The 27,089-nt window shown below is 48.3% G+C and overlaps 1 protein-coding gene across 5 annotated transcripts in view; it reads right to left on the reverse strand.

Moving 5' to 3' along the window:
- Positions 1-27,089, reverse strand: part of FAM13A (family with sequence similarity 13 member A) — a 398,835-nt gene that overhangs the window by 106,188 nt on the left and 265,558 nt on the right. For all 5 annotated transcript variants that reach the window (XM_063917175.1, XM_063917158.1, XM_063917167.1 and 2 more), the window contains exon 8: positions 17,248-17,289. In XM_063917175.1, coding sequence (XP_063773245.1) covers positions 17,248-17,289 — 42 coding nt within the window. The remainder of the gene's footprint in view (positions 1-17,247; positions 17,290-27,089) is intronic.

A 27,089-nucleotide genomic window follows, 5' to 3' on the forward strand; every position in this document is an offset into this window, starting at 1 on the left:
CCAAGATGAGCCCACCGTCCTTGTGGAATGGGCTTTTATTGATTTAGGCTGCGGTAATCCTACCGCAGAATGCGCCAGCTGAATAGTGCTACAAATCCAGCGCGCAATAGACTGCTTAGAAGCAGGAGCACCCAGCTTGTTGGGTGCCATCAGGATAAACAGCGAGTCAGTTTTCCTGACTCCAGCCGTCAGGGAAAAATAAAATTTTCAGGGCCCTGACTACGTCCAGCTACTTGGAATCATCCAAGTCCCCAGTAGCCGCAGGCACCACAATAGGTTGGTTCAAGTGAAAACCTGAGACCACCTTCGGGAGAAACTGAGGACGATTCCTCAACTCTGCCCTATCCAACAGAAATCAGATAAGGCCTGTTACATGACAAAGCCGCCAATTCTGACACACGCCTGGCCAAGGCCAAGGCCAACAGCATGACCACTTTCCACGCGAGATACTTTAGCTCCATGGTTTTAAGTGGCTCAACCAATGCGACTTTAGGAAATCCAACACCACGTTGAGATCCAAAAAGTGCCACAGGAGGCACAAAAGGAGGCTGAATATGTAGTACTCCTTTAACCAAAGTCTGAACTTCAGGCAGTGAAGCCAGTTCTTTCTGGAAGAAAATCGACAGAGCCGAAATCTGGACCTTGATGGACCCCAATTTGAGGCCCAAACGTCACCCCTGCTTGCAGGAAGTGCAGGAATCGACATAGTTGAAATTCCTCCGTCGGGGCCTTCATGGCCTCCCACCAAGCAACAAATTTTCGCCAACGCGGCGATAATGTCTTGCGGTGACATCCTTCCTGGCTATGATCAGGGTAGGGATGACTTCCTTCGGAATACCCTTTTCTTTAGGATCCGGTGTTCTACCGCCATGCCGTCAAACGCAGTCGCGGTAAGTCTTGGAACAGACAGGGTCCCTGCTGCAGCAGGTCTTGTCTGAGCGGCAGAGGCCAAGGGTCCTCTGCCAGCATCTCTTGAAGTTCCGGGTACCAAGCTCTTCATGGCCAATCCGGAACCCGAGTATGGTTTTCACTCCTCGCCTTCTTATTATTCTCAGTACCTTGGGAATGAGAGGTAGAGGAGGAGACACATAAACCGACTGGTACACCCACGGTGTCACTAGAGCGTCCCCAGCGATCGCCTGAGGGTCCCTTGACCTGGCGCAATATCTTTTCAACTTCTTGTTGAGGCGGGACGCCATCATGTCCACCCATGGTCATTCCCAACGGTTTACCCGCATTTGGAAAACTTCTGGATGAAGTCCCCATTCTCCTGGGTGTAGGTCGCCCATCGGAGAATCCTTGTGGCTTCTGCCATCGCCATCCTGCTTCTTGTGCCGCCCTGTCTGTTTACATGGGCGACCGCCGTGATGTCGTCTGATTGGATCAGTACCGGCTGGTTCTGAAGCAGGGGCCTTGCTTGGCTTAGGGCATTGTAAATGGCCCTTAGCTGCAGAATATTTATGTGAAGCGAAATCTCCTTGGAAATTTCTTCCCTGTGTGACTGCACCCCAGCCCCGAAGGCTGGCATCCGTGGTCACCAGGACCCAGTCCTGTATTCCGAATCTGCGGCCCACTAGTAGATGAGCCCTCTGCAGCCACCACAGCAGCGACACCCTGTTTCTTGCTGACAGGGTTATCCGCTGTTGTATCTGTACATGGGACCCGGACCATTAGTCCCACAGGTCCACTGGAACGTCCTTGCGTGGAGTCTTCCGAATGGAATTATGCTTCGTACGAGGCTACCATTTTTCCCAGGACTCGTGTGCATTGATGTACCGACACCTGTCCTGGTTTTAGGATGTCTCTGACTAGAGATGACAACTCCTCGGCTTTTTCCACTGGAAGAAACACTCTTTTCTGGTCTGCGTTCAGAAACATTCCCAGGAACAGAAGACGTGTCGCCGGGACCAGCTGTGACTTTGGAATATTGAGAATCCAGTCGTGCCGTTGTAGCACTTCCCGCGAGAGTACTACCCCCACTACCAACTGTTCTTTGGACCTCGCCTTTATCAGGAGATCGTCCAAGTACGGGATAATAAAAACGTCCTTCTTGCGAAGGAGTATCATCACTTCGGCCATTACCTAGGTAAAGACCTTCGGTGCCGTGGACAACTCCAACGGCCGCGTCTGGAACGGATAGTGACAGTCCTGTACCACATATCTGAGGTACTCCTGGTGAGGGGGGTAAATGGGGACATGCAGGTACGCATCCTTTATGTCCAGGGAGACCCTGTAATCTCCCTCGTCCAGGCTCGTAATAACCGCCCTGAGCGATTCCATCTTGAACTTGAATCTTCTGATATAAAAGTTCAAGTATTTTAATTTCAAGATGGGTCTCACCGAACCGTTGCCGGTACCACAACCACTGTGGAATAGTAACCCTTCCTTGCTGAAGGAGGGCACCTTGACAATCACTTGTTGTGATTATAGTGTTGAATATCCACCAACACCGTCTCCCTGGCAGAGGGAGGTGCCGGGTAGGCAGATTTTAGGAAACGGCGGGGGGGAAGAACGTCTCGAACTCCAGCCTGTACCCCTGAGATACTACTTGAAGGACCCAGGGATCCATGTGAGAGAGCCCACTGTCCGCTGAAATATCTGAGACGGGCCCCCACCGTACCCGGGTCCGCCTGAGCAGCCCCAGCACCATGCTGTGGACCTACCGACACAGGAGGACTTCTGCTCTTGGAAACTAGCTGTGTGTTGCAGCTTTTTCCTCTACCTTTGCCTCTCGGCAGAAAGGATGAGCCTCTAGCCCTCTTGCTTTTCTGGGGCCGAAAGGACTGTACTTGATGATACGGTGCTTTCTTTTGTTGTGGGGTAGCCTGTGGCAAAAAAATTAATTTCCCAGCAGTAGCTGTGGAAACGAGGTCTGAAAAACTATCCCAAATAGTTTTACCCCCTTATAGGGCAACATCCATGTGCCGATTCGAGTCGGCATCGCCTGACCATTGCCAAGTCCATAACCCCCCGTCTGGCGGCAATGGACCTAGCGCTTATTTTTGATCCCAGCCGGCAAATATCCCTCTGTGCATCACGCATGTATAGACCACGTCTTTTATATGCTCTATTTTCAGCAAAATATTGTCCCTATCCATAGTTATTTTCCGACAGGGAATCTGACCACGCAGCGGGAGCACTGCACATCCATGCCGAAGCAACGGCTGGTCGCAATATAATGTCCCTAGTGTGTGACCATATCTTATAGGGTAACCTCCTGCTTTCTATCAGCAGGTTCCTTCAGGGCGGCCGTACCCGGAGACGGTAGTGCCACCTTTTCTGATAAGCATGTAAGCGCTGTATCTACCCTATGGGGTGTTTCCCCGCGTGACCTATCCTCTGGCGGGAAAGGGTACGCTGCCAATAACGTTGTAGAAATTATCAATTTCTTATCGGGGGAAGACCACTCTTCCTCACACACCTCATTTAATTTCTCAGATGCAGGAAAAACTACTAATAGTTTTCTCTCACCAAACACAATACCCTTTTATGTGGTACCTGGGGTATAATCATAAATGTGTAATACATTTTTCATTGTCTCAATCCTGTAACGGGTGGACCTACTGAGGTAGCGGGCGATTTTAGAGCCCCCCATGACATTTGAGACGCTGGAACAGGCACAAGCTGAGTAGCCGGCTGTTCCGTGTCGTCGACCTTTTATGTAAGGAGTTGACACTTTCACGTAATCCTTCCATAAGTTCAACCACACCGGTGTCGACCCCGCAGGGGGTGACAACATATTTACAGGCATTCGCTCCGCCTCCACCTCATTATCCTACCTGTCGACACAGCCGTACCGACACACAGCACACACACAGGGAATGCTCTGATAGAGGACAGGACCCACAAAGCCCTTTGGGGTAGACAGAGGGAGAGTATGCCAGCACACACCAGGGCGCTATATATCACAGGGATAGCACCTATAAAAAGTGTTTTCCTTATAGCTGCATATATATTGTATACTGCGCTTAAATTGTGCCCACCCCCCCCCTCTTTTTAACCCTTTCTGTAGTGTATTAACTGCAGGGGAGAGCCAGGAGCTTCCCTCCAACGGAGCTGTGAGGGAAAAAAGGCGCCAGTGTGCTGAGGAGATAGGCTCCGCCCCTTTTTCGCGGACTTTTCTCCCGCATTTTTATGGAATCTGGCAGGGGTTAATATACATCCATATAGCCCTGGGGGTTATATGTGATGTATTTTTCCAGCCAAGGTGTTTATATTGCTGCTCAGGGCGCCCCCCCCCCCAGCACCCTGCACCCTCAGTGACCGGAGTGTGTGGTGTGCATGAGGAGCAATGGCGCACAGCTGCAGTGCTGTGCGCTACCTTGGTGAAGACTGATGTCTTCTGCCGCCGATTTTCCGACCTCTTCTTGCTTCTGGCTCTGTAAGGGGGCCGGCGGCGCGGCTCTGGGACCGGACTCCGAGGCTGGGCCTGTGTTCGGTCCCTCTGGAGCTAATGGTGTCCAGTAGCCTAAGAAGCCCAAGCTGGCTGCAAGCAGGCAGGTTCGCTTCTTCTCCCCTTAGTCCCTCGATGCAGTGAGCCTGTTGCCAGCAGGTCTCACTGAAAATAAAAAACCTAAAACTAACTTTTTCTAAGAAGCTCAGGAGAGCCTCCTAGATTGCACCCTGCTCGGTCGGGCACAAAAATCTAACTGAGGCTTGGAGGAGGGTCATAGGGGGAGGAGCCAGTGCACACCAGATAGTCCTAAAGCTTTCTTTAGATGTGCCCAGTCTCCTGCGGAGCCGCTATTCCCCATGGTCCTTACGGAGTTCCCAGCATCCACTAGGACGTCAGAGAAATAAGATTGTAATCCTACCGGTAAATCTTTTTCTCCTAGTCCGTAAAGGATGCTGGGGACTCCGTAAGGACCATGGGGTATAGACGGGCTCCGCAGGAGACATGGGCACTATAAAGAACTTTTAGTATGGGTGTGCACTGGCTCCTCCCTCTATGCCCCTCCTCCAGACCTCAGTTAGAGAACTGTGCCCAGAGGAGATGGACAATACGAGGAAAGGATTTTGTTAATCTAAGGACAAGATTCATACCAGCCCACACCAATCATACCATATAACCTGGAATATACGCAACCAGTTAACAGTATGAACAACAAACAGTATCAGTCAAAGACCGATTCCAACTGTAACATAACCCTTATGTAAGCAACAACTATATACAAGTCTTGCAGATTTACACCGCACTGGGACGGGCGCCCAGCATCCTCTACGGACTAGGAGAAAAGATGTACAGGTAGGTTTAAAATCTTAACTTTTCTCTTACGTCCTAGAGGATGCTGGAGACTCCGTAAAAACCATGGGGTTTATACCAAAGCTCCCAATCGGGCGGGAGAGTGCGGATGACTCTGCAGCACCGACTGAGCAAATGCGAGGTCCTCATCAGCCAGGGTATCAAACTTGTAGAATTTTGCAAAAGTGTTTGAACCCGACCAAGTAACTGCTCGGCAAAGCTGTAATGCCGAGACGCCTCGGGCAGCCGCCCAAGAAGAGCCCACCTTCCTATTGGAATGGGCCTTTACTGAATTAGGTAACGGCAATCCTGCCGTAGAATGAGCCTGCTGAATCATGTTACAGATCCAGCGAGCAATAGTCTGCTTAGAAGCAGGAGCGTCAACCTTGTTGGCTCCATACAGGACAAACAGAGCCTCTGTTTTACTAACCCTAGCCGTCCTGGCTACATAAATCTTTAAGGCCCTGACCACATCCAGGGACTTGGAATCCTCCCAGTCTCCCGTAGCCACAGCACCACAATAGGTTGGTTCATATGAAATGAAGAAACCACCTTAGGTAAAAATTGAGGACGAGTCCTCAACTCAGCTCTATCCACATGGAAAATCAAATAGGGGCTCTTGTGGGACAAGGCCGCCATTCGGACACCCGCCTTGCCGACTCCAAGGCTAACAACATGACCACCTGCCACGTGAGAAATTTTAATTCAACCGTTTGAAGAGGCTCAAACCAGTGAGATTTCAGGAAACTTAACACCACGTTAAGGTCCCACGGTGGCACTGTGGGCACAAAGGGGGGCTGGATGTGCAGCACTCCCTTCACAAAAGTCTGGACTTCTGGAGAGAAGCCAATTCCCTCTGAAAGAATATAGATAGGGCCGAAATCTGTACCTTAATGGAGCCTAACTTCAGGCCCATATCCACTCCTGTCTGTAGAAAGTGGAGAAACCGGCCCAGATGGAAATCTTCCGTAGAAGCATTCTTGCTTCACACCAAGATACATACTTCCTCCAGATACGGTGATAATGCTTCGCCGTCACCTCCTTTCTAGCCTTTATCAGAGTAGGTATGACTTCCTCCGGAATACCTTTCCCAGCTAGGATTCGGTGTTCAACCACCATGCCGTTAAACGCAACCGCGGTAAGTCTTGAAACACGCAGGGCCTCTGCTGCAACAGGTCCTCCCTGAGAGGAAGAGGCCACGGATCTTCTGTGAGCATTTCCTGAAGATCTGCGTACCAGGCCCTTCGAGGCCAATCTGGAACAATGAGTATTGTCTGTACTCTTTTTCGTCTTATGATCCTCAAAATTTTTGTGATCAGAGGAAGAGGAGGAAACACATAGACCGACTGAAACACCCTTGGTGTCACTAGGGCGTCTACTGCTACTGCCTGAGGGTACCGGGACCTGGCACAATACCTCCGAAGCTTCTTGTTGAGGCATGACGACATCATGTCTATTTGAGGAATTCCCCAGAGACTTGTTATCTCTGCAAAAACTTCTTGATGAAGTCCCCACTCTCCTGGATGGAGATCGTGTCTGCTGAGTAAGTCTGCTTCCCAGTTGTCCACTCCCGGAATGAAGACAGCTGACCGAGCGCTTACGTGATTTTCCGCCCAGTGAAGAATCCTGGTGGCTTCCGCCATCGCGACTCTGCTCCTTGTCCCGCCTTGGCGGTTTACATGAGCCACGGCTGTGACGCTGTCTGATTGAATCAGAACCGGTAGGTCGCGAAGAAGATTCTCCGCTTGTCGTAGGCCGTTGTATATGGCCCTCAATTCCAGTATGTTGATGTGTAGACAAGCCTCCTGGCTTGACCATAGTCCCTGAAAATTTCTTCCTTGTGTGACTGCTCCCCATCCTCGGAGGCTCGCGTCCGTGGTCACCAGAACCCAGTCCTGAATGCCGAACCTGCGACCCTCTAGAAGGTGAGCACTCTGCAGCCACCATAGGAGAGACACCCTGGCCCAGGGGGACAGTGTTATTTTCTGATGTATTTGTAGATGGGACCCGGACCACTTGTCCAGAAGGTCCCACTGAAAAGTCCTCGCATGAAACCTGCCGAAGGGGATGGCCTTTTAGGCTGCCACCATTTTTCCAGAACTCGAGTGCATTGATGAACTGACACTCTTTTTGGTTTTAGCAGGTCTCTGACCATGTTCTGGAGGTCCTGGGCTTTTTCCGATGGGAGAAAAACCTTCTTTTGTTCCGTGTCCAGAATCTTGCCTAGGAATGATAGTCGAGTCGTTGGAACCAATTGAGACTTTGGCAGATTGAGAATCAACCGTGCTGTTGGAGCACTCTCAGGGAGAGCGACACGCTCTTCAGCAATTGATCTCTCGATCTCGCCTTTATCAGGAGATAGTCCAAGTATGGGATAATTGTAACTCCTTGTTTGCGCAGGAGCACCATCATTTCCGCCATCACCTTGGTGAAAATCCTCGGGGCCGTGGAAAGCCCAAACGGCAACGTCTGAAACTGGTAATGACAGTCCTGTACAGCGATCTCAGGTACTCCTGATGAGAGGGATATATGGGGACATGAAGGTACGCATCCTTTATGTCTAGTGACACCATAAAATCCCCCCCTTCCAGGCTGGATATTACAGCTCGGAGCGATTCCATCTTGAATTTGAACTTTTTCAAGTACAGGTTTAGGATTTTAGATTTAAAATGGGTCTGACCGAACCATCCGGCTTCGGGACCACAAACGGGGTTGAATAATACCCTTTTCCCTGTTGGACCAGGGGAACCTTGACAGCCACTTGCTGTTGACACAGCTTTTGAATTGCAGTTAACACTACTTCCCTCTCTGGGGGAGAAGCTGGTAAGGCCGATTTGAAAAATCGGCGAGGGGGCACCTCTTCGAATTCCAGCTTGTAGCCTTGGGAAACAATTTCCATCGCCCAAGGATCCACGTCTGAAAGACCCCAGATCTGGCTGAAAAGTCGAAGGCGTGCCCCCACTGGTGCGGACTCCCTTAGGGGAGCCCCCAGCGTCATGCGGTGGATTTTGTAGAAGCCGGGGAGGACTTCTGTTCCTGGGAACTAGCCGAAGCAGGTGTTCTTTTTCCTCTACCCTTACCTCTGGCAAGGAAGGAGGAACCCCGACCTCTTCTGGACTTATGCGACCGAAAGGACTGTATCTGATACTGTGGAGTTTTCTTTTGCTGTTGGGGAACAAAAGGTAAAAAGGTAGATTTACCCGCGGTAGCTGTGGAAACCAGGTCCGCGAGCCCCTCCCCAAACAACACTTCACCCTTGTAAGGTAAAACCTCCATATGCTTTTTTGAGTCCGCATCACCCGTCCATTGGCGGGTCCATAGAGCTCGTCTCGCAGAAATAGCCATGGCATTGGCTCTGGAACCCAGCAGTCCAACGTCTCTTTGAGCGTCCCTCATATATAAGACTGCGTCCTTAATGTAGGCTAAAGTTAATAAAATAGTATCCCTGTCTAGGGTATCAAGGTCAGCTGACAAGGTATCTGTCCATGCTGCCACTGCGCTACATACCCATGCTGACGCTATTGCCGGTCTGAGCAAGGCACCTGTATGCGCTTAAATAGACTTTAAAGTAGTCTCCTGCCTGCGGTCCGCAGGATCCTTGAGGGCTCCCGTGTCCGGAGACGGTAGCGCCACCTTCTTGGACAGGCGTGTTAAAGCCTTGTCCACCCTGGTAAAGGATTCCCAACGTACCCTGTCCTGTATAGGGAAAGGATACGCCATAAGAACCCTTTTGGGAATCTGCAGTTTCTTATCTGGAGTTTCCCAAGCTTTTTCAAATAACTCGTTAAGCTCATGAGATGGGGGAAAGGTTACCTCAGGTTTCTTTTCCTTAAACATGTGTACCCTCTTGTCGGGGACAGAGGGGTCATCAGTGATATGCAAAAATAAGAATTTACTTACCGATAATTCTATTTCTCATAGTCCGTAGTGGATGCTGGGGACTCCGTAAGGACCATGGGGAATAGCGGCTCCGCAGGAGACTGGGCACATCTAAAGAAAGCTTTAGGACTAACTGGTGTGCACTGGCTCCTCCCCCTATGACCCTCCTCCAAGCCTCAGTTAGGATACTGTGCCCGGACGAGCGTACACAATAAGGAAGGATTTTGAATCCCGGGTAAGACTCATACCAGCTTCACCAATCACACCGTATAACTTGTGATCTGAACCCAGTTAACAGTATGATAACAGAGGAGCCTCTGAAAAGATGGCTCCCAACAATAATAACCCGATTTTTGTAACAATAACTATGTACAAGTATTGCAGACAATCCGCACTTGGGATGGGCGCCCAGCATCCACTACGGACTATGAGAAATAGAATTATCGGTAAGTAAATTCTTATTTTCTCTAACGTCCTAAGTGGATGCTGGGGACTCCGTAAGGACCATGGGGATTATACCAAAGCTCCCAAACGGGCGGGAGAGTGCGGATGACTCTGCAGCACCGAATGAGAGAACTCCAGGTCCTCCTCAGCCAGGGTATCAAATTTGTAGAATTTAGCAAACATGTTTGCCCCTGACCAAGTAGCTGCTCGGCAAAGTTGTAAAGCCGAGACCCCTCGGGCAGCCGCCCAAGATGAGCCCACTTTCCTTGTGGAACGGGCTTTTACAGATTTTAGCTGTGGCAGGCCTGCCACAGAATGTGCAAGCTGAATTGTACTACAAATCCAACGAGCAATAGTCTGCTTAGAAGCAGGAGCACCCAGCATGTTGGGTGCATACAGGATAAACAGCGAGCCAGATTTCCTGACTCCAGCCGTCCTGGAAACATATTTTCAGGGCCCTGACAACATCCAGCAACTTGGATTCCTCCAAGTCCCTAGTAGCCGCAGGCACCACAATAGGTTGGTTCAGGTGAAAACGCTGGAACCACCTTAGGGAGAAACTGAGGACGAGTACTCAATTCCCCCTGTCCGAATGGAAAATCAGATAAGGGCTTTTACAGGATAAAGCCGCCAATTCTGACACGCGCCTGGCCCAGGCCAGGGCCAACAGCATGACCACTTTCCATGTGAGATATTTTAACTCCACAGATTTAAGTGGTTCAAACCAATGTGACTTTTGGAACCCAAACTACATTGAGATCCCAAATTGCCACTGGAGGCACAAAAGGAGGCTGTATATGCAGTACCCCTTTTACAAACGTCTAAACTTCAGGGACTGAAGTTAGTTCTTTTTTGGAAGAAAATTGACAGGGCCGAAATCTGAACCTTAATGGACCCCAATTTCAGGCCCATAGACTCTCCTGTTTGCAGGAAATGTAGGAATCGACCCAGTTGAATTTCCTCCGTCGGGCCTTACTGGCCTCGCACTACGCAACATATTTTCGCCAATTGCGGTGATAATGTTTTTGCGGTTACATCCTTCCTGGCTTTTGATCAGGATAGGGATGACTTCATCCGGAATGCCTTTTTTCCTTCAGGATCCGGTGTTCAACCGCCATGCCGTCAAACGCAGCCGCGGTAAGTCTTGGAACAGACAGGGTCCTTGCTGGAGCAGGTCCCTTCTTAGAGGTAGAGGCCACGGATCCTCCGTGAGCCTCTCTTGAAGTTCCGGTTACCAAGTCCTTCTTGGCCAATCCGGAGCCACGAATATAGTGCTTTCTCCTCTCCATCTTATCAATCTCAGTACCTTGGGTATGAGAGGCAGAGGAGGGAACACATACACTGACTGGTACACCCACTGTGTTACCAGAGCGTCTACAACTATTGCCTGAGGGTCTCTTGACCTGGCGCAATACCTGTCGAGTTTTTTAATCATGTGGACGACTTCTGGGTGAAGTCCCCACTCTCCCGGGTGGAGGTCGTGCTGAGGAAGTCTGCTTCCCAGTTGTCCACTCCCGGAATGAATACTGTTGACAGTGCTATCACATGATTTTCCGCCCAGCGAAGAATCCTTGCAGCTTCTGCCATTGCCCTCCTGCTTCTTGTGCCACCCTGTCTGTTTACGTGGGTGACTGCCATGATGTTGTCCGACTGGATCAACACCGGCTGACCTTGAAGCAGAGGTCTCGCTAAGCTTAGAGCATTGTAAATGGCCCTTAGCTTCAGGATATTTATGTGAAGTGATGTATCCAGGCTTGACCCTAAGCCCTGGATATTCCTTCCCTGTGTGACTGCTCCCCAGCCTCGCAGGCTGGCATCCGTGGTCACCAGGACCCAGTCCTGAATGCCGAATCTGCGGCCCTCTAGAAGATGAGCACTCTGCAACCACTACAGGATGGATACCCTTGTCCTTGGCGACAGGGTTATCCGCTGATGCATCTGAAAATGCGACCCGGACCATTTGTCCAGTAGGTTCCACTGGAAAGTTCTTGCGTGGAATCTAACGAATGGGATTGCTTCGTAGGAAGCCACCATTTTTACCCAGAACCCTTGTGCATTGATGCACTGAGACTTGGTTCGGTTTTAGGAGGTTCCTGATTAGCTCGGATAACTCCCTGGCTTTCTCTTCCGGGAGAAACACCTTTTTCTGGACTGTGTCCAGGATCATCCCTAGGAAACAGAAGACAAGTCGTCGGAACCAGCTGCGATTTTGGAATATTGAGAATCCAATCGTGCTGCCGCAACACTACCTGAGATAGTGCTACACCGACCTCCAACTGTTCCCTGGATCTTACCCGTATCAGGGAATCGTCCAAGTAAGGGATAACTAAAATTCCCTTCCTTCGAAGGGATATCATTTCGTCCATTACCTTGGTAAAGACCCGGGGTGCCGTGGACCATCCCTACGGCAGCGTCTGAACTGATAGTGACAGTTCTGTACCATAACCTGAGGTACCCTTGGTGAGAAGGGTAAATTTTGACATGAAGGTAAGCATCCTTGATGTCCCGAGACATCATGTAGTCCCCTTCTTCCAGGTTCGCAATCACTGCTCTGAGTGACTCAATCTTGAATTTGAACCTCTGTATGTAAGTGTTCAAAGATTTTAGATTTTAGATTTAGAATCGGTCTCACCGAGCCGTCTGGCTTCGGTACCACAATAGTGTGGAATAATACCCCGTTCCCTGTTGCAGGAGGGGTACCTCGATTATCACCTGCTGGGAATACAGCTTGTGAATGGCTTCCAAAACTGCCTCCCTGTCAGAGGGAGACGTCGGTAAAGCCGACTTTTGGAAACGGCGAGGGGGAGACGTCTCGAATTCCAATATGTACCCCCGAGATATTACCTGAAGGATCCAGGGGTCTACTTGCGAGTGAGCCCACTGCGCACTGAAATTCATTGAGAACGGGCCCCCACCGTGCCTGAGCTTGTAAAGCCCTAGCGTCATACTGAGGGCTTGGCAGAGGCGGGAAAGGGTTTCTGTTCCTGGGAACTGGCTGATCTCTACAGCCTTTTTCCTCTCCCTCTGTCACGAGCAGAAAAGAGGAACCTTTTGTCCGCTTGCCAAAAAAGGACTGCGCCTGATAATACGGCGTCTTATTTTGAGAGGCGACCTGGGGTACAAACGTGGATTTCCCAGCTGTTGCCGTGGCCACCAGGTCTAAAAGACCGACCCCAAATGTCCCCTTTCAAAGGCAATACTTCCAAATGCCGTTTGGAATCCGCATCACCTGACCATTTTACTGGTAGACTTGGACAACGCACTTATACTTGACGCCAGTCGGCAATTATTCCGCTGTGCATCATGCATATATAGAAATGCATCTTTTAAATGCTCTATAGGCAATAATATACTATCCTTATCTAGGATATCAATATTTCCAGTCAGGGAATCCGACCATGCCAACCCAGCACTGCACCTCCAGGCTGAGGCGATAGCTGGTCGCAGTATAACACCAGTATGTGTGTAAATACCTTTTTGGATACCCTCCTGCTTTCTATCAGCAGGATCCTTAAGGGCGGCCATCTCATGAGAGGGTAGAGCCCTTGTTCTTACAAGCGTGTGAGCGCCTTATCCCCCCTAGGGGGTGTTTCCCAACGCACCCTAACCTCTGGCGGGAAAGGGTATGCAGCCAATACTTTTTAAGAAATTTGTTATCGGGGGGAAACCCACGCATCATCACACACCTCATTTTATTTCTCAGATTCAGGAAAACTACAGGTAGTTTTTCCCTCACCGAACATAATACCCCTTTTTGGTGGTACTCGTATTATCGGAAATGTATAAAAACATTTTCCATTGTCTCAATCATGTAACGTGTGGCCCTACTGGAAATCACGGTGGTCTCTTCACCGTCGACACAGGAGTCAGTATCCGTGTCGGCGTCTGTATCTGCCATCTGAGGTAATGGCCGCTTTAGAGCCCCTGACGGCCTATGAGACGTCTGGACAGGCACAAGCTGAGTAGCCGGCTGTCTTATGTCAACCACTGTTTTTTTATATAGAGCTGACACTGTCACGTAATTTTCAACAGTACATCCACTCAGGTGTCGACCCCCTAGGGGGTGACATCACTGTTACAGACACTCTGCTCCGTCTCCACATCATTTTTCTCCTCATACATGTCGACACAAACGTACCGACACACAGCACACACACAGGGAATGCTCTGATAGAGGACAGGACCCCACTAGCCCTTTGGGGAGACAGAGGGAGAGTATGCCAGCACACACCAGAGCGCTATATATATATATATATATACAGGGATAACCTTATATAAGTGTTTTTCCCCTTATAGCTGCTGTATGTTTTAATACTGCGCCTAATTAGTGCCCCCCTCTCTTTTTTCTGTAGTGTAGTGACTGCAGGGAAGAGCAGGGAGCTTCCCTCCAACTGAGCTGTGAGGGAAAATGGCGCCAGTGTGCTGAGGAGATAGGATCCGCCCCCTTTACGGCGGCCTTATCTCCCGGTTTTTTGTATATTCTGGCAGGGGTTAAATGCATCCATATAGCCCAGGAGCTATATGTGATGTATTTTTTGCCATGTAAGGTATTTCTGTCATGTTTTATTGCGTCTCAGGGCGCCCCCCCCAGCGCCCTGCACCCTCAGTGACCGGAGTATGAAGTGTGCTGAGAGCAATGGCGCACAGCTGCAGTGCTGTGCGCTACCTTATTGAAGACAGGAACGTCTTCTGCCGCCGATTTTTCCGGACCTCTTCGCTCTTCTGGCTCTGTAAGGGGGCCGGCGGCGCGGCTCCGGGACCCATCCAGGCTGGACCTGTGATCGTCCCTCTGGAGCTAATGTCCAGTAGCCAAGAAGCCCAATCCACTCTGCACGCAGGTGAGTTCGCTTCTTCTCCCCTTAGTCCCTCGATGCAGTGAGCCTGTTGCCAGCAGGTCTCACTGAAAATAACAAACCTAAACTAAAACTTTCACTAAGAAGCTCAGGAGAGCCCCTAGTGTGCACCCTTCTCGTCGGGCACAGAAATCTAACAGAGGCTTGGAGGAGGGTCATAGGGGGAGGAGCCAGTGCACACCAGTTAGTCCTAAAGCTTTCTTTAGATGTGCCCAGTCTCCTGCGGAGCCGCTATTCCCCATGGTCCTTACGGAGTCCCCAGCATCCACTTAGGACGTTAGAGAAATATCTTTTATTGCAATAATCATACACTGAATACTTTTTGCCACCCTTGGGTGTAATCTTGCATCATCGTAGTCGACACTGGAGTCAGAATCTGTGTCGGTACCAGTATCTACTATTTGGGATAAGGGACGTTTTTGAGATCCAGAAGGGCCCTGTGACTCGGTCCAATCCGTGGATTGACTCCCTGTTTTCTCCCTGGACTCTGCTTTGTCCAATCTCTTATGTAATGAGGCCACACTTGCATTTAACATATGCCACATGTCCATCCACTCATGAGTCGGCGTTGCAGACGGAGACACACCACTCATCTGCTCCACCTCCTCCTTGGACGAGCCTTCCGCATCAGACATGCCGACACACACGTACCGACACCCCCACACACACAGGGATATAACTATAAGGGGACAATTCCCCAACAAGGCCCTTTGGAGAGACAGAGAGAGAGTATGCCAGCACACACCCAGCGCCAACTGACACTGGAATAAAACCAGATAGCGCTTTTATATATATCTCAATGTTATACACTCACTGCGCCAATAATTGTGCCCCCCCCCCCCTCTTTTCCAGCCCTCTGTCACAGAGTTCAGCAGGGAGAGTCCGGGGAGCCAGCTTCTCTGCAGCGTTATGTGGAGAAAATGGCGCTGTTAGTGCTGAGGGTTTAAGCTCCGCCCCCACCAGCGGCGGGCTTCGGTCCCGCTTCAATATTCAAAAAATGGCGGGGGATCTCTGTATTTACTGCCTCCGCAGCCTAATATGCCCATAAATGCCAGTCCAGAGGTTTATTGCTGCCCAGGGCGCCCCCCCTGCGCCCTGCACTAATCAGTGCCTGTTCTGTGTGTGTAATGTGTGGGAGCAATGGCGCGCAGCGGTAACGCTGCGCGCTTACCTCAGTGAAGATCTGAAGTCTTCTGCAGCCTTGAAGTCTTCTTTTCTTCTTATACTCACCCGGCTTCTATCTTCCGGCTCTGCGAAGAGGACGGCGGCGCAGGTCCGGGACGAACGGCAGGGTGAGACCTGCGTTCTGACTCCCTCTGGAGCTAATGGTGTCCAGTAGCCTAAGAAGCAAAGCCTATCAGTTAAGTAGGTCTGCTTCTCTCTCCTCAGTCCCATGATGCAGGGAGCCTGTTGTCAGCAGTGCTCCCTGAACATAAAAAAACCTAACAAAATTCTTTAATCAGAGAAACTCAGGAGAGCTTCCCTGTAATGCACCCTATCTCCTCTGGGCACAAAATCTAACTGAGGTCTGGAGGAGGGGCATAGAGGGAGGAGCCAGTGCACACCCATACTAAAAGTTCTTTATAGTGCCCATGTCTCCTGCGGAGCCCGTCTATACCCCATGGTCCTTACGGAGTCCCCAGCATCCTCTAGGACGTAAGAGAAAGCCTGTTCTATGCAGGAGCTGGTGCGATTCGGTGAGAAAGTCCCTACATTTAAATCTAATGACTATCTCGCTGGAATTTTACCCGCTCCTGCAATTCGCGGGCTATTAAATTTGGCCCTGAGGAGTTTTTAAAAAACCATAAAAGTCAAAGTCTAAAAAAAGCCAGTAAGGCAAAATCATTTGAAAACATATTACAGAAAAAAAGAAATACATTTTGCAAATGGTCATTGGGTATTTGCAGCACTGTTTGCGATTGCATTCTAATACCCCTTTCAGACATACTTTAAAATCCTGGGTCTTTGCACATGAACGCTCATTAACCTGGGATTTTTGAATGTGTGAAATTCACCACCCCGAGTCAGCGCCCCTGCTATTCACCTGGTTTTCCCCCAGGACTTTCGTCCTGGTAGACAACCTGGGTATAGTGTGAATGGTGCGAAACAGTATTTTACTCCCAGGTCGCACTCTGATAGGATTTGCGGGCTGCCTGGGGGGGGGGGGGGGGGGGGCTGCCTTGAGGGAGCAGCGTCTGTGATACAGGGAAGGGGCGGGGGTTGTTATACAAGGTGGGGGCAGCATCCATGATACAGGGAAGCAGGGGCCTTTATAGTGGGAGGAGGCAGCGTCCGTGATACAGGGAAGGGGCAGCGTCTGTTATACAGGGAGAGGGCAGGGGCCGTGATGCAGGGAGGGAGCTGTGGTCCGTGTGTGATTGCTTGAGTGTGACATGTATGTCTATGTATGAGTTTAACATCTATGTGTGTGTGTATGTAGGATTGTGACGTATTTGTATGACATGTATGCAGCCTGGCAGCGCTGGTTTGTTGAATGCCAGGGCAGACCCGGCTTATGTGTGAAAGGGGGTGACCCGGCAATTTCCCTGGTGTCAGGTGTAGTGTGAAAGAGGGTCTCCAGCAAGAACCTGGGATTTTGCTGAAGTGAAAACCCCGGGACTGAGCCGGCAAATTCACGGGCATGCCTGGAAGTGGCATAAGATATTGAGATAAAACATAAAATTTTAAGTTTATTGTGGTGTGATAAAGGTTATGTGTGCAGGAATTATGCGTAGCACCATTTTAACCTCATAAAGGAACACGAATCATGCTAACTAACGCTGAGCTATATGTCAGCACACACAAACACACAAGAGATTAGTAACTTACTCTCTACCAGCGGGGACAGTGTTGACTTGGGCCACGTGACCACTGCAAAAAAGAGAATAAAACTGCATTCAGTATTAGTTCTGTAAAACTCAACAATGAACCTACTGGTAATGAGTCCTGGTTATTTCCCTGTTCATCTCTGTTTAAGAGAGGTTTGCATCATCTCCAAAAGTGGATTAAAACATGATCCTCTGTCAAGATCTAATCCCTACACACATGCATAATGTAAAATGCTTTTATGTTGAAGCCATCTCCAATGCACTGAATATGTGAGCTCGCAAAACTCAATTCAGGAGAAGGTACCCAGAATTTTTAATAAAACACTATCTGACATTTATGCCTATGGTGGAATATACTTCATCAGTTTCTGTAATTTGCCCATAATGGAAACAAGGATTGTGCATAGAGATGAGCTCAATTCATGTAAATAAAAATATAACTATAGGGAGGGGAAAAAAAATAGAAACATCTAAATTATTTCAATTTCTAAAATGCATACAAATACATTTATACTTTGCATTTTTACTAAACTTTTTGGACGTAAGAAAAGCAAGAAACTAACTCAACTGTTGTCAACATGCAGCCATATATATCATTGGAAGCTTATCACACAAAAGCCACTAACGAATTACAAGTACAAGCTACACAAATGCATGTCGCCTTTATCAAGTGACAGTAACCATTTTCTCTGGGTAAAGGTGTGTACACACGGTGAGATTTATCCTTGCGATTTTAACTATATAGTCAAAATCGCAAGGAAAGTTAGTGCAAATTGCACTGTGTTAGGCAGCTTGCGATACAGATGCGCGGTCCCATGGGGTCGGTATTGCAAGGAAAGACAGACTGTGCAGGCAAGTCAATCTTGACTATATAGTGTACAATCTAGTACAAAGTATAGTCAAAATTGGCCCTTATTAAAAATCTAAGGTACAGATAGTCAAAATCGGGAGTTCAAGGGAAATCGCACAGACAAAATTGAAGATAGTCAAAATTTCACCGTGTGTTTGCACCTTAAAGGTCCATACACACTGGGGTTTTTTTGCCCAGCGTGTATGCATAGCGATGATCGCTGACATCGTTGGGCTGAAAAGCGCTCAGTGCATACACACTGAGTGCTTTTCCCCCCTGCCCAGCGATGTCAGCGGGGGTGAGCGACTTTCCATAGCAGGACGCTATGAAAAGCCGTTCACCCCGCTGTTCATCTACTGGTAATACCAGTAGATGAACGGCGGCCGCCAGCGATGAAGCGGGAACGTGCATCAGCGCTCATCGCCGGGGCATACACACTGGGCACTTTTGAGCTGAAAGCAGCTCAAAACACCAAAAGTGACCTGCTTTCAGCTCAAAATCGCCCAGTGTGTATGGGCCTTAAGACTTAGTGATTCTCTAAAAACAAAAAAACCCATTTTGTATAGTAAAAAACAAACAATAAACCACTCTTTTTTTTTTTTTTTAATATGCTTGTATCATACAATAACCGCAGTATTATAAACATGCTTTGGTAAAGGTCTATAATTGCAGTGACCTTTTAGCTTGTTACCTCAGCCCAATTTACATAAGATTATATGAATGCAAACAACTGTCACTTACTCCTGTGTTGCATGCGTTTCTAAACAAACACCATCTTTAGGGAGAGTGTTTATAATCTCTGGGGATATTCCAAGAGTTTCTCTAGCCTCTGAGACAAGACTTGCAAGGTTTCAACACTACTATTAAAGTTGAGCCAAAATGAAACAAATCAGGAGACTGCAGTTCAGTTGTTTCCATAGAACATTTGTGAAAGTAATTGTGTGACCAGCAGACTGAGATTTCCCTGTGTTGTTTGTATATTCTCCTCATTCTTGCGTGGGTTTCCTCTAGCTACTTCAATTCCCAACCACAATTCAAAAAGGTGATGGTATGTTAATCGGCTCCTGACTAAAAAAAGTCCTAGGGGCGCCACTTGTTGAGGGTTGCGGGGAAGTCCGGACCCCCTTCCTCCCGTTCGCCACTTTTCTTTTTTTCATAGATGAGCGAGAGTGAAGTTAGAGCAGAGGGGTGGAGCTACACGGGACCCAGAGGGCTGCTGTCAGAGAGAGGTAGAGCTGCTGCAGATCCCCAGCTGCATGTGAGGTAAGCATCTGTGTGCAGTGTGTGTGAATGTGTATGTGTGGAACATTTGTGTGTGTGTGTGTATGTATGTGTACACAAGTGCATGTGTGTGTAGTGTTTGTGTGAGCAGTAGGGGACAGTGTGGGGGTGATGGAGCAGTGAACTGTGATGGGAGCAATGTGAGCAGTAGGGGGGGCATTGAGGGAATATATGGAGGGTGGTAAGCTACATGTAATATATATATCTATATATATATTTTTTTTTTGGGGGGGGGGATGGGATCCAATAATGCTGTGCATGGGGGCAGCCTGACCCTTACATTTGCCTGTGTGTGTTTGTATGACCATGCGGTAGGAAATATAGGGGTCAATTCAAATTGCCGACAGTTGAATAGTGCCGGGAATTAGCTCCCGTCGCTATTCAATTCTGCTCATGTTAAGTCGGCGAATGCCTGTTCTACCAGACTTACCAGGTTGATTTGTCGGGTGAACGGGCATTCTCAGACTTAACTGCCTGGCGCGATGCTGATTCCCGACAGAACCAGCCTTCTACCGCCCGCGCGCTAGCACTTTTGTCAGATTTCCCGGCGCTATTCAATTGTTGGCAAATTGAATTGACCCCATTGATTGTAAGCTCAACAGGGGCAGGAACTGATGTATATGGCCAAATATTCTCTGTAAAGCGCTGCAGAATATGTGGGCGTTATATAAAGTGTTTAATAAAAAAATAAGTGACCAAAGTATGGTTCTCCTGCAGCATACACTTGCTAGTAAAAGCAGCAGTAAATCTATAAGGCACAGATTACATCAATATCATCAGAAGCTAATAGTTAATTTTACTATAAAGTGTAAAGGTAATAAAGGTGACAAGTAAGCAGAAATGCCAACAAACAGGTAAATAAAAACATTAGCTCATTACTTGAATTAAACATATAACATGTTAGGTATTAATGATAACTAATAATAATACCAGTAAGAGGATCCAAGTTATAACTTCATGGCCTAGTTTAACAAATGATCACCAATCATTGATTTATATCACCCTTCACTATGTTTATGAAGACCACTGAACAAATGTAAACAACAAATAATCAAAATGTGCATTACTGTTTAATGTTTTGATTAAAAACAATATTATTCCATTAATAAATAGTGGAGCTTTCATTCTATTGACCCAATCAATTCCACTGATTGTGACCAGCAGGATGTCCCGAGACTAGACCCCGATGTCCCCAATATGCTCTGAATACAGAGCAGGAAGGTCTCTTGTACTAGGAAAAGTCCCAGCTGGACCACAGTGAGGCCACCAAACTACCACACGTGTTATGATGTGCAGTGTATGACTATTTAGATTAGAAGCATTGTGTCTGCCAGCACGCATTTCAAATATTAAGCTAGCACTTTACATGAAAATCTTCAACAGCAGCCCTTTAACAGAAGATGGTAAAAGCCGCATATGATGAAGTATAATAAAGAAAATTAAACATAAGCGTAATTTTGTTGTTTACCATGTCATCTGGTTTTCACTAGTGCATCGAAAACCTGCAGCTAGGAAAGGCTTAGAAATAATTCTATGATTCTAAAGATCGCTTGGGAGCTGTATTTGTACATAGAAATTACCTAACATGACAAGATGTGATCACAAAAAGAATAATAGCAAAAAAATGTACAAAATAAACAAAAAAAAAGACATTGATCCGCTGTCAGAGCAGAATCTCACAGCGCTGCACTTCTGATTATATATATATATATATATATATATAAATAAAGTAAGTAATCAACTTGATGCAGGTGCTGCAGTTCAAGGGACCCACTGTGTAGAGTCTAGTACAGGCCTAGCCGGGTGTAGTACGGCTGACCGGCGGTCTCCTGACCGCCGGTCAGCTTACCGACGCCGGGATCCCGGCGGGGAGGGGCGAGTGCAGCAAGCCCCTTGCGGGCTCGGTGGCGACCTGCGGTTGCCACGGGTTCTATTCCCACTCTATGGGTGTCGTGTACACCCACGAGTGGAAATAGTCCCTGTTGGTCGGCATGCCGACCATCGGGACAGTGACCCGTCGGGCTGGTGGAGGAGGTCATGTGACTGTCGGTCAGCTGACCGGCGGTCACATGAATACCACCCGGCCTAGCCAACTTGTGGCTCTCTAGCTGTTATGAAACTACACATTCCAGCATGCCCTGCCACAGTTTCGGCATGCCCTAATAGCAAAACTGTTGCAAGACATGCTGGGATTCATAGTTTACAACAGCTGGAGAGACACAGGTTAGCCAGGCCTTGTCTAGTAATAGAATATAACAAAAAGGGGAAAAAGAACTGCGCAATTGCAACAAGAATATGAATCCAATATTTGTATAATTTATACAATGCATATACAATAAAAGACAATAAAAAAATAAAAACACAAGTATTACAAATGGGGAATATTGTCCCTCAAAACACAGCAAATAACCTTAATTGATGAGACATATTTAAACATGAAACCATTCAATGGTATTGGAAGGCAGGATGTTAATGTTATAGGGGTGTATTCAATAAGAGTCGGAAGCTGCCGGTAATTAATTTTTCTGACAAGTTGGGAAACCCGACTTGTAGGAAGACTGTCGGAATACACGCGAAACGGCGGCTTCAGCCGCCAACCCACGTATATTGTCGGAAGCGGGGCCAAACCCGACAGGTTTAAGCCCCGTTTCCAACAATGTCAATCCGACTTTTAAAAAAGTCGGACTGACACTGTCGGGACCGGGCCAAACCTGTCAGGTTTGGCCCAGCATTGAACATAGTGCTGTCAGGTGGAAAGGACCCAACATCTATTGAATACGGCCCATAGGATCAAATGGTAATTATTGTATCCACAGCTCAAAGTATCAAAAGGTTGATCCTGCTTCATGAATAGTAAAAATAAGAATTTACTTACCGATAATTCTATTTCTCGTAGTCCGTAGTGGATGCTGGGGACTCCGTCAGGACCATGGGGTTTAGCGGCTCCGCAGGAGACAGGGCACAATAATAAAAGCTTTAGGATCAGGTGGTGTGCACTGGCTCCTCCCCCCATGACCCTCCTCCAAGCCTCAGTTAGGATACTGTGCCCGGACGAGCGTGCATAATAAGGAAGGATATTGAATCCCGGGTAAGACTCATACCAGCCACACCAATCACACCGTACAACCTGTGATCTGAACCCAGTTAACAGTATGATAGCAACGAAGGAGCCTCTGAAAAGATGGCTCACAACAAGAATAACCCGATTTTTGTAACAATAACTATGTACAAGTATTGCAGACAATCCGCACTTGGGATGGGCGCCCAGCATCCACTACGGACTACGAGAAATAGAATTATCGGTAAGTAAATTCTTATTTTCTCTAACGTCCTAAGTGGATGCTGGGGACTCCGTCAGGACCATGGGGATTATACCAAAGCTCCCAAACGGGCGGGAGAGTGCGGATGACTCTGCAGCACCGAATGAGAGAACTCCAGGTCCTCCTCAGTCAGGGTGTACCCCTGACCAAGTAGCAGCTCGGCAAAGTTGTAAAGCCGAGACCCCTCGGGCAGCCGCCCAAGATGAGCCCACTTCCTTGTGGAATGGGCCTTTACTGATTTTGGCTGTGGCAAGCCTGCCACAGAATGTGCAAGCTGAATTGTACTACAAATCCAGTGAGCAATCGTCTGCTTAGAAGCAGGAACACCCATCTTGTTGGGTGCATACAGGCTAAACAGCGAGTCAGATTTTCTGACTCCAGTCGTCCTGGAAACATATATTTTCAGGGCCCTGACAACGTCAAGTAACTTGGAGTCCTCCAAGTCCCTAGTAGCCGCAGGTACCACAATAGGTTGGTTCATGTGAAAAACAGAAAACACCTTAAGGAGAAATTGAGGACGAGTCCTCAATTCTGCCCTGTCAGAATGAAAAATTAAGTAAGGGCTTTTATATGATAAAGCCGCCCATTCTGACACACGCCTGGCTGAAGCCAGGGCTAATAGAATCTTCACCTTCCATGTGAAATATTTTAATTCCACAGTGGTGAGTGGATCAAACCAATGTGACTTTAGGAAACTCAAAACAACATTGAGATCCCAAGGTGCCACTGGGGGCACAAAAGGAGGCTGTATATGCAGTACCCCTTTTACAAACGTCTGAACTTCAGGCACTGAAGCCAGTTCTTTCTGGAAGAAATTCGACAGGGTCGAAATCTGAACCTTAATGGACCCTAATTTTAGGCCCATAGACAGTCCTGTTTTCAGGAAATGTAGGAAACGACCCAGTTGGAATTCCTCTGTAGGGACCTTCTTGGCCTCACACCACGCAACACATTTTCGCCAAATGCGGTGAAAATGTTTTGCGGTTACATCCTTCCTGGCTTCGACCAGGGTAGGGATGACTTCATCTGGAATGCCCTTTCAGGATCCGGCGTTCAACTGCCATGCCGTCAAACGCAGCTGCGGTAAGTCTTGGAACAGACAAGGCCCCTGCTGGAGCAGGTCCTCTCTTAAAGGTAGAGGCCACGGTTCTTCCGTGAGCATCTCTTGAAGTTCCGGGTACCAAGTCCTTCTTGACCCATCCGGAACCACGAGTATCGTTCTTACTCATCTCCTTCTTATGATTCTCAGTACTTTTGGTATGAGATGCATAGGAAGGAACACATACCCTGACTGGTACACCCACAGTGTTACCAGAGCGTCCACCGCTATTGCCTGAGGGTCCCTTGACCTGGCGCAATATCTGTCTAGTTTTTTGTTCAGGCGGGACGCCATCATGTCCACCTTTGGTTTTTCCCAACGGTTTACAATCATGTGGAAGACTTCCCGCTGAAGTCCCCACTCTCCCGGGTGGAGGTTATGCCTGCTGAGGAAGTCTGCTTCCCAGTTTTCCACTCCCGGAATTAACACTGCTGAGAGTGTTATCACATGATTTTTCGCCCAGCGAAGAATCCTTGCAGTTTCTGCCATTTCTGCCGCCCTGTCTGTTTACGTGGGCGACTGCCGTGATGTTGTCCCACTGGATCAATACCGGCTGACCTTGAAGCAGAGGTCTTGCTAAGCTTAGAGCCTTGTAAATTGCCCTTAGCTCCAGTATATTTATGTGGAGAGAAGTCTCCAGACTTGATCACACTCCCTGGAAATATTTTCCTTGTGTGACTGCTCCCCAGCCACTCAGGCTGGCATCCGTGGTCACCAGGACCTAGTCCTGAATGTCGAATCTGCGGCCCTTTCATAGATGAGCACTCTGCAGCCACCGCAGAAGAAAACACCCTTGTCCTTGGAGACAGGGTTATCCGCTGATGCATCTGAAGATGCGATCCGGACCATTTTCCCAGCAGATTCCACTGAAAGGTTCTTGCGTGAAATCTACCGAATGGGATCGCTTTGTAAGAAACCACCATTGCTGGTCGTAGTATAACACCAGTATGTGTGTATATACTTTTTAGGATATTTTTCAGCTTCCTATCAGCTGGCTCCTTGAGGGCGGCCGTATCTGGAGACGGTAACGCCACTTGTTTTTATAAGCGTGTGAGCGCCTTATCCACCCTAAGGTGTGTTTCCCAACTCGCCCTCACTTCTGGCGGGAAAGGGTATACCTCCAATAATTTTCTATCGGAGGAAACCCACGTATCATCACACACTTTAATTTATCTGATTCAGGAAAAACTACAAGTAGATTATTCCCACCCTACATAATACCCTTATTTGTGGTACTTGTAGTATCAGAAATATGTAACACCTCCTTCATTGCCCTTAACATGTAACGTGTGGCCCTAAAGGAAAATACGTTTGTTTCTTCCCCGTCGACACTGAAGTCAGTGTCCGTGTCTGTGTCTGTGTCGACCAACTGAGGTAAATGGGCGTTTTTACAAGCCCCTGACGGTGTCTGAGACGCCTGGACAGGTACTAATTTGTTTGCCGGCCGTCTCATGTCGTCAACCGACCTTGCATCGTGTTGACATTATCACGTAATTCCTAAATAAGCCATCCATTCCGGTGTCGACTCCCTAGAGAGTGACATCACCAATACAGGCAATTTGCTCCGCCTCCTCACCAACATCGTCCTCCTACATGTCGACACACACGTACCGACACACAGCACACACACAGGGAATGCTCTGATAGAGGACAGGACCCCACTAGCCCTTTGGGGAGACAGAGGGAGAGTTTGCCAGCACACACCAAAAACGCTATAATTATACAGGGACAACCCCTTATACAAGTGTTTTCCCTTATAGCATTTTCACATATGTAATCATATCGCCAAATAAGTGCCCCCCCTCTCTGTTTTAACCCTGTTTCTGTAGTGCAGTGCAGGGGAGAGCCTGGGAGCCTTCCTCACAGCAGAACTGAGCAGGAAAATGGTGCCGTGTGCTGAGGAGAATAGGCCCCGCCCCCTAAAACGGCGGGCTCTTCTCCCGGAGTTTGTGAGATCTGGCAGGGGTTAAATACATCCATATAGCCTCAAGGGCTATATGTGATGTATTTTAGCCATAAAAAAGGTATAATACATTGCTGCCCAGGGCGCCCCCCCCAGCGCCCTGCACCCTCAGTGACCGCTGGTATGAAGTGTGCTGACAACAATGGCGCACAGCTGCAGTGCTGTGCGCTACCTTATGAAGACTGAAAGTCTTCTGCCGCCTGTTTCTGGACCTCTTCAACTTCGGCATCTGCAAGGGGGGTCGGCGGCACGGCTCCGGGACGAACCCCAGGGTGAGACCTGTGTTCCGACTCCCTCTGGAGCTAATGGTGTCCAGTAGCCTAAGAAGCAAATCCATCCTGCACGCAGGTGAGTTTACTTCTCTCCCCTAAGTCCCTCGTAGCAGTGAGCCTGTTGCCAGCAGGACTCACTGAAAATAAAAAACCTAACTTAAACTTTTATTCTAAGCAGCTCAGGAGAGCCACCTAGATTGCACCCTTCTCGGCCGGGCACAAAAATCTAACTGAGGCTTGGAGGAGGGTCATGGGGGGAGGAGCCAGTGCACACCACCTGATCCTAAAGCTTTTATTATTGTGCCCTGTCTCCTGCGGAGCCGCTAAACCCCATGGTCCTGACGGAGTCCCCAGCATCCACTTAGGCCGTTAGAGAAATGCACTTGTATAGGGCAGTCAATTGCTATGTATCCAAACAAACAAGTTAAAATCCTGCTTGAGGATGCAGGCTTTATGAAGCAGCTGCTTGATTAACCTAGAAGAGGTTGTTTAGTTGAACAAGTATATTTCCCAACACAGGCAGTTCATGAGCAATAGTGTGTCTTGCAGTGTTAGGTTGCTCTCATTAGTTAATCCGGTGTTACATGCACAGTAAGTTAGGGGTATTCGGGATGTGGAATATTATAAATCCCAGCGTATATGTAGGCGCATTTACCAGTGTGAAGCTGTCTGCACAGCCGTCCGCTTTCATATTCTTGTTGCAACTGTGCTGTTCTTTTTCCACTTTTTTTATATTGATCCGCTGTACCTGGCGCTCCTAGATCTGGGGTGTATGTGGTACGTGACCACATTGTTTAAATAGTGCAGTGGATCAATGCCTTTTGTTTATTTGATTAAGTGTTAGCTCACATAATCCAACTTGTGTCAGGTGCATTCCTAGGTGTTTTTTGGCGGATATACTTGGTGGTTGTCGCACCTTGCAGGGGAGCATTAAACCAAGAAACATATCTATTAGGACTTGCAGAAAAATAGGGTCCATTGACGGGGGCTGCAAGCTTAAATGTTTTGATCAAAACAAACTAAGGCCCTCATTCCGAGTTGTTCGCTCGCTAGCTGCT

Source organism: Pseudophryne corroboree, chromosome 1 (genome assembly GCF_028390025.1).
Source record: "Pseudophryne corroboree isolate aPseCor3 chromosome 1, aPseCor3.hap2, whole genome shotgun sequence".
In the NCBI taxonomy this organism is placed as follows: Eukaryota; Metazoa; Chordata; class Amphibia; order Anura; family Myobatrachidae; genus Pseudophryne; species Pseudophryne corroboree.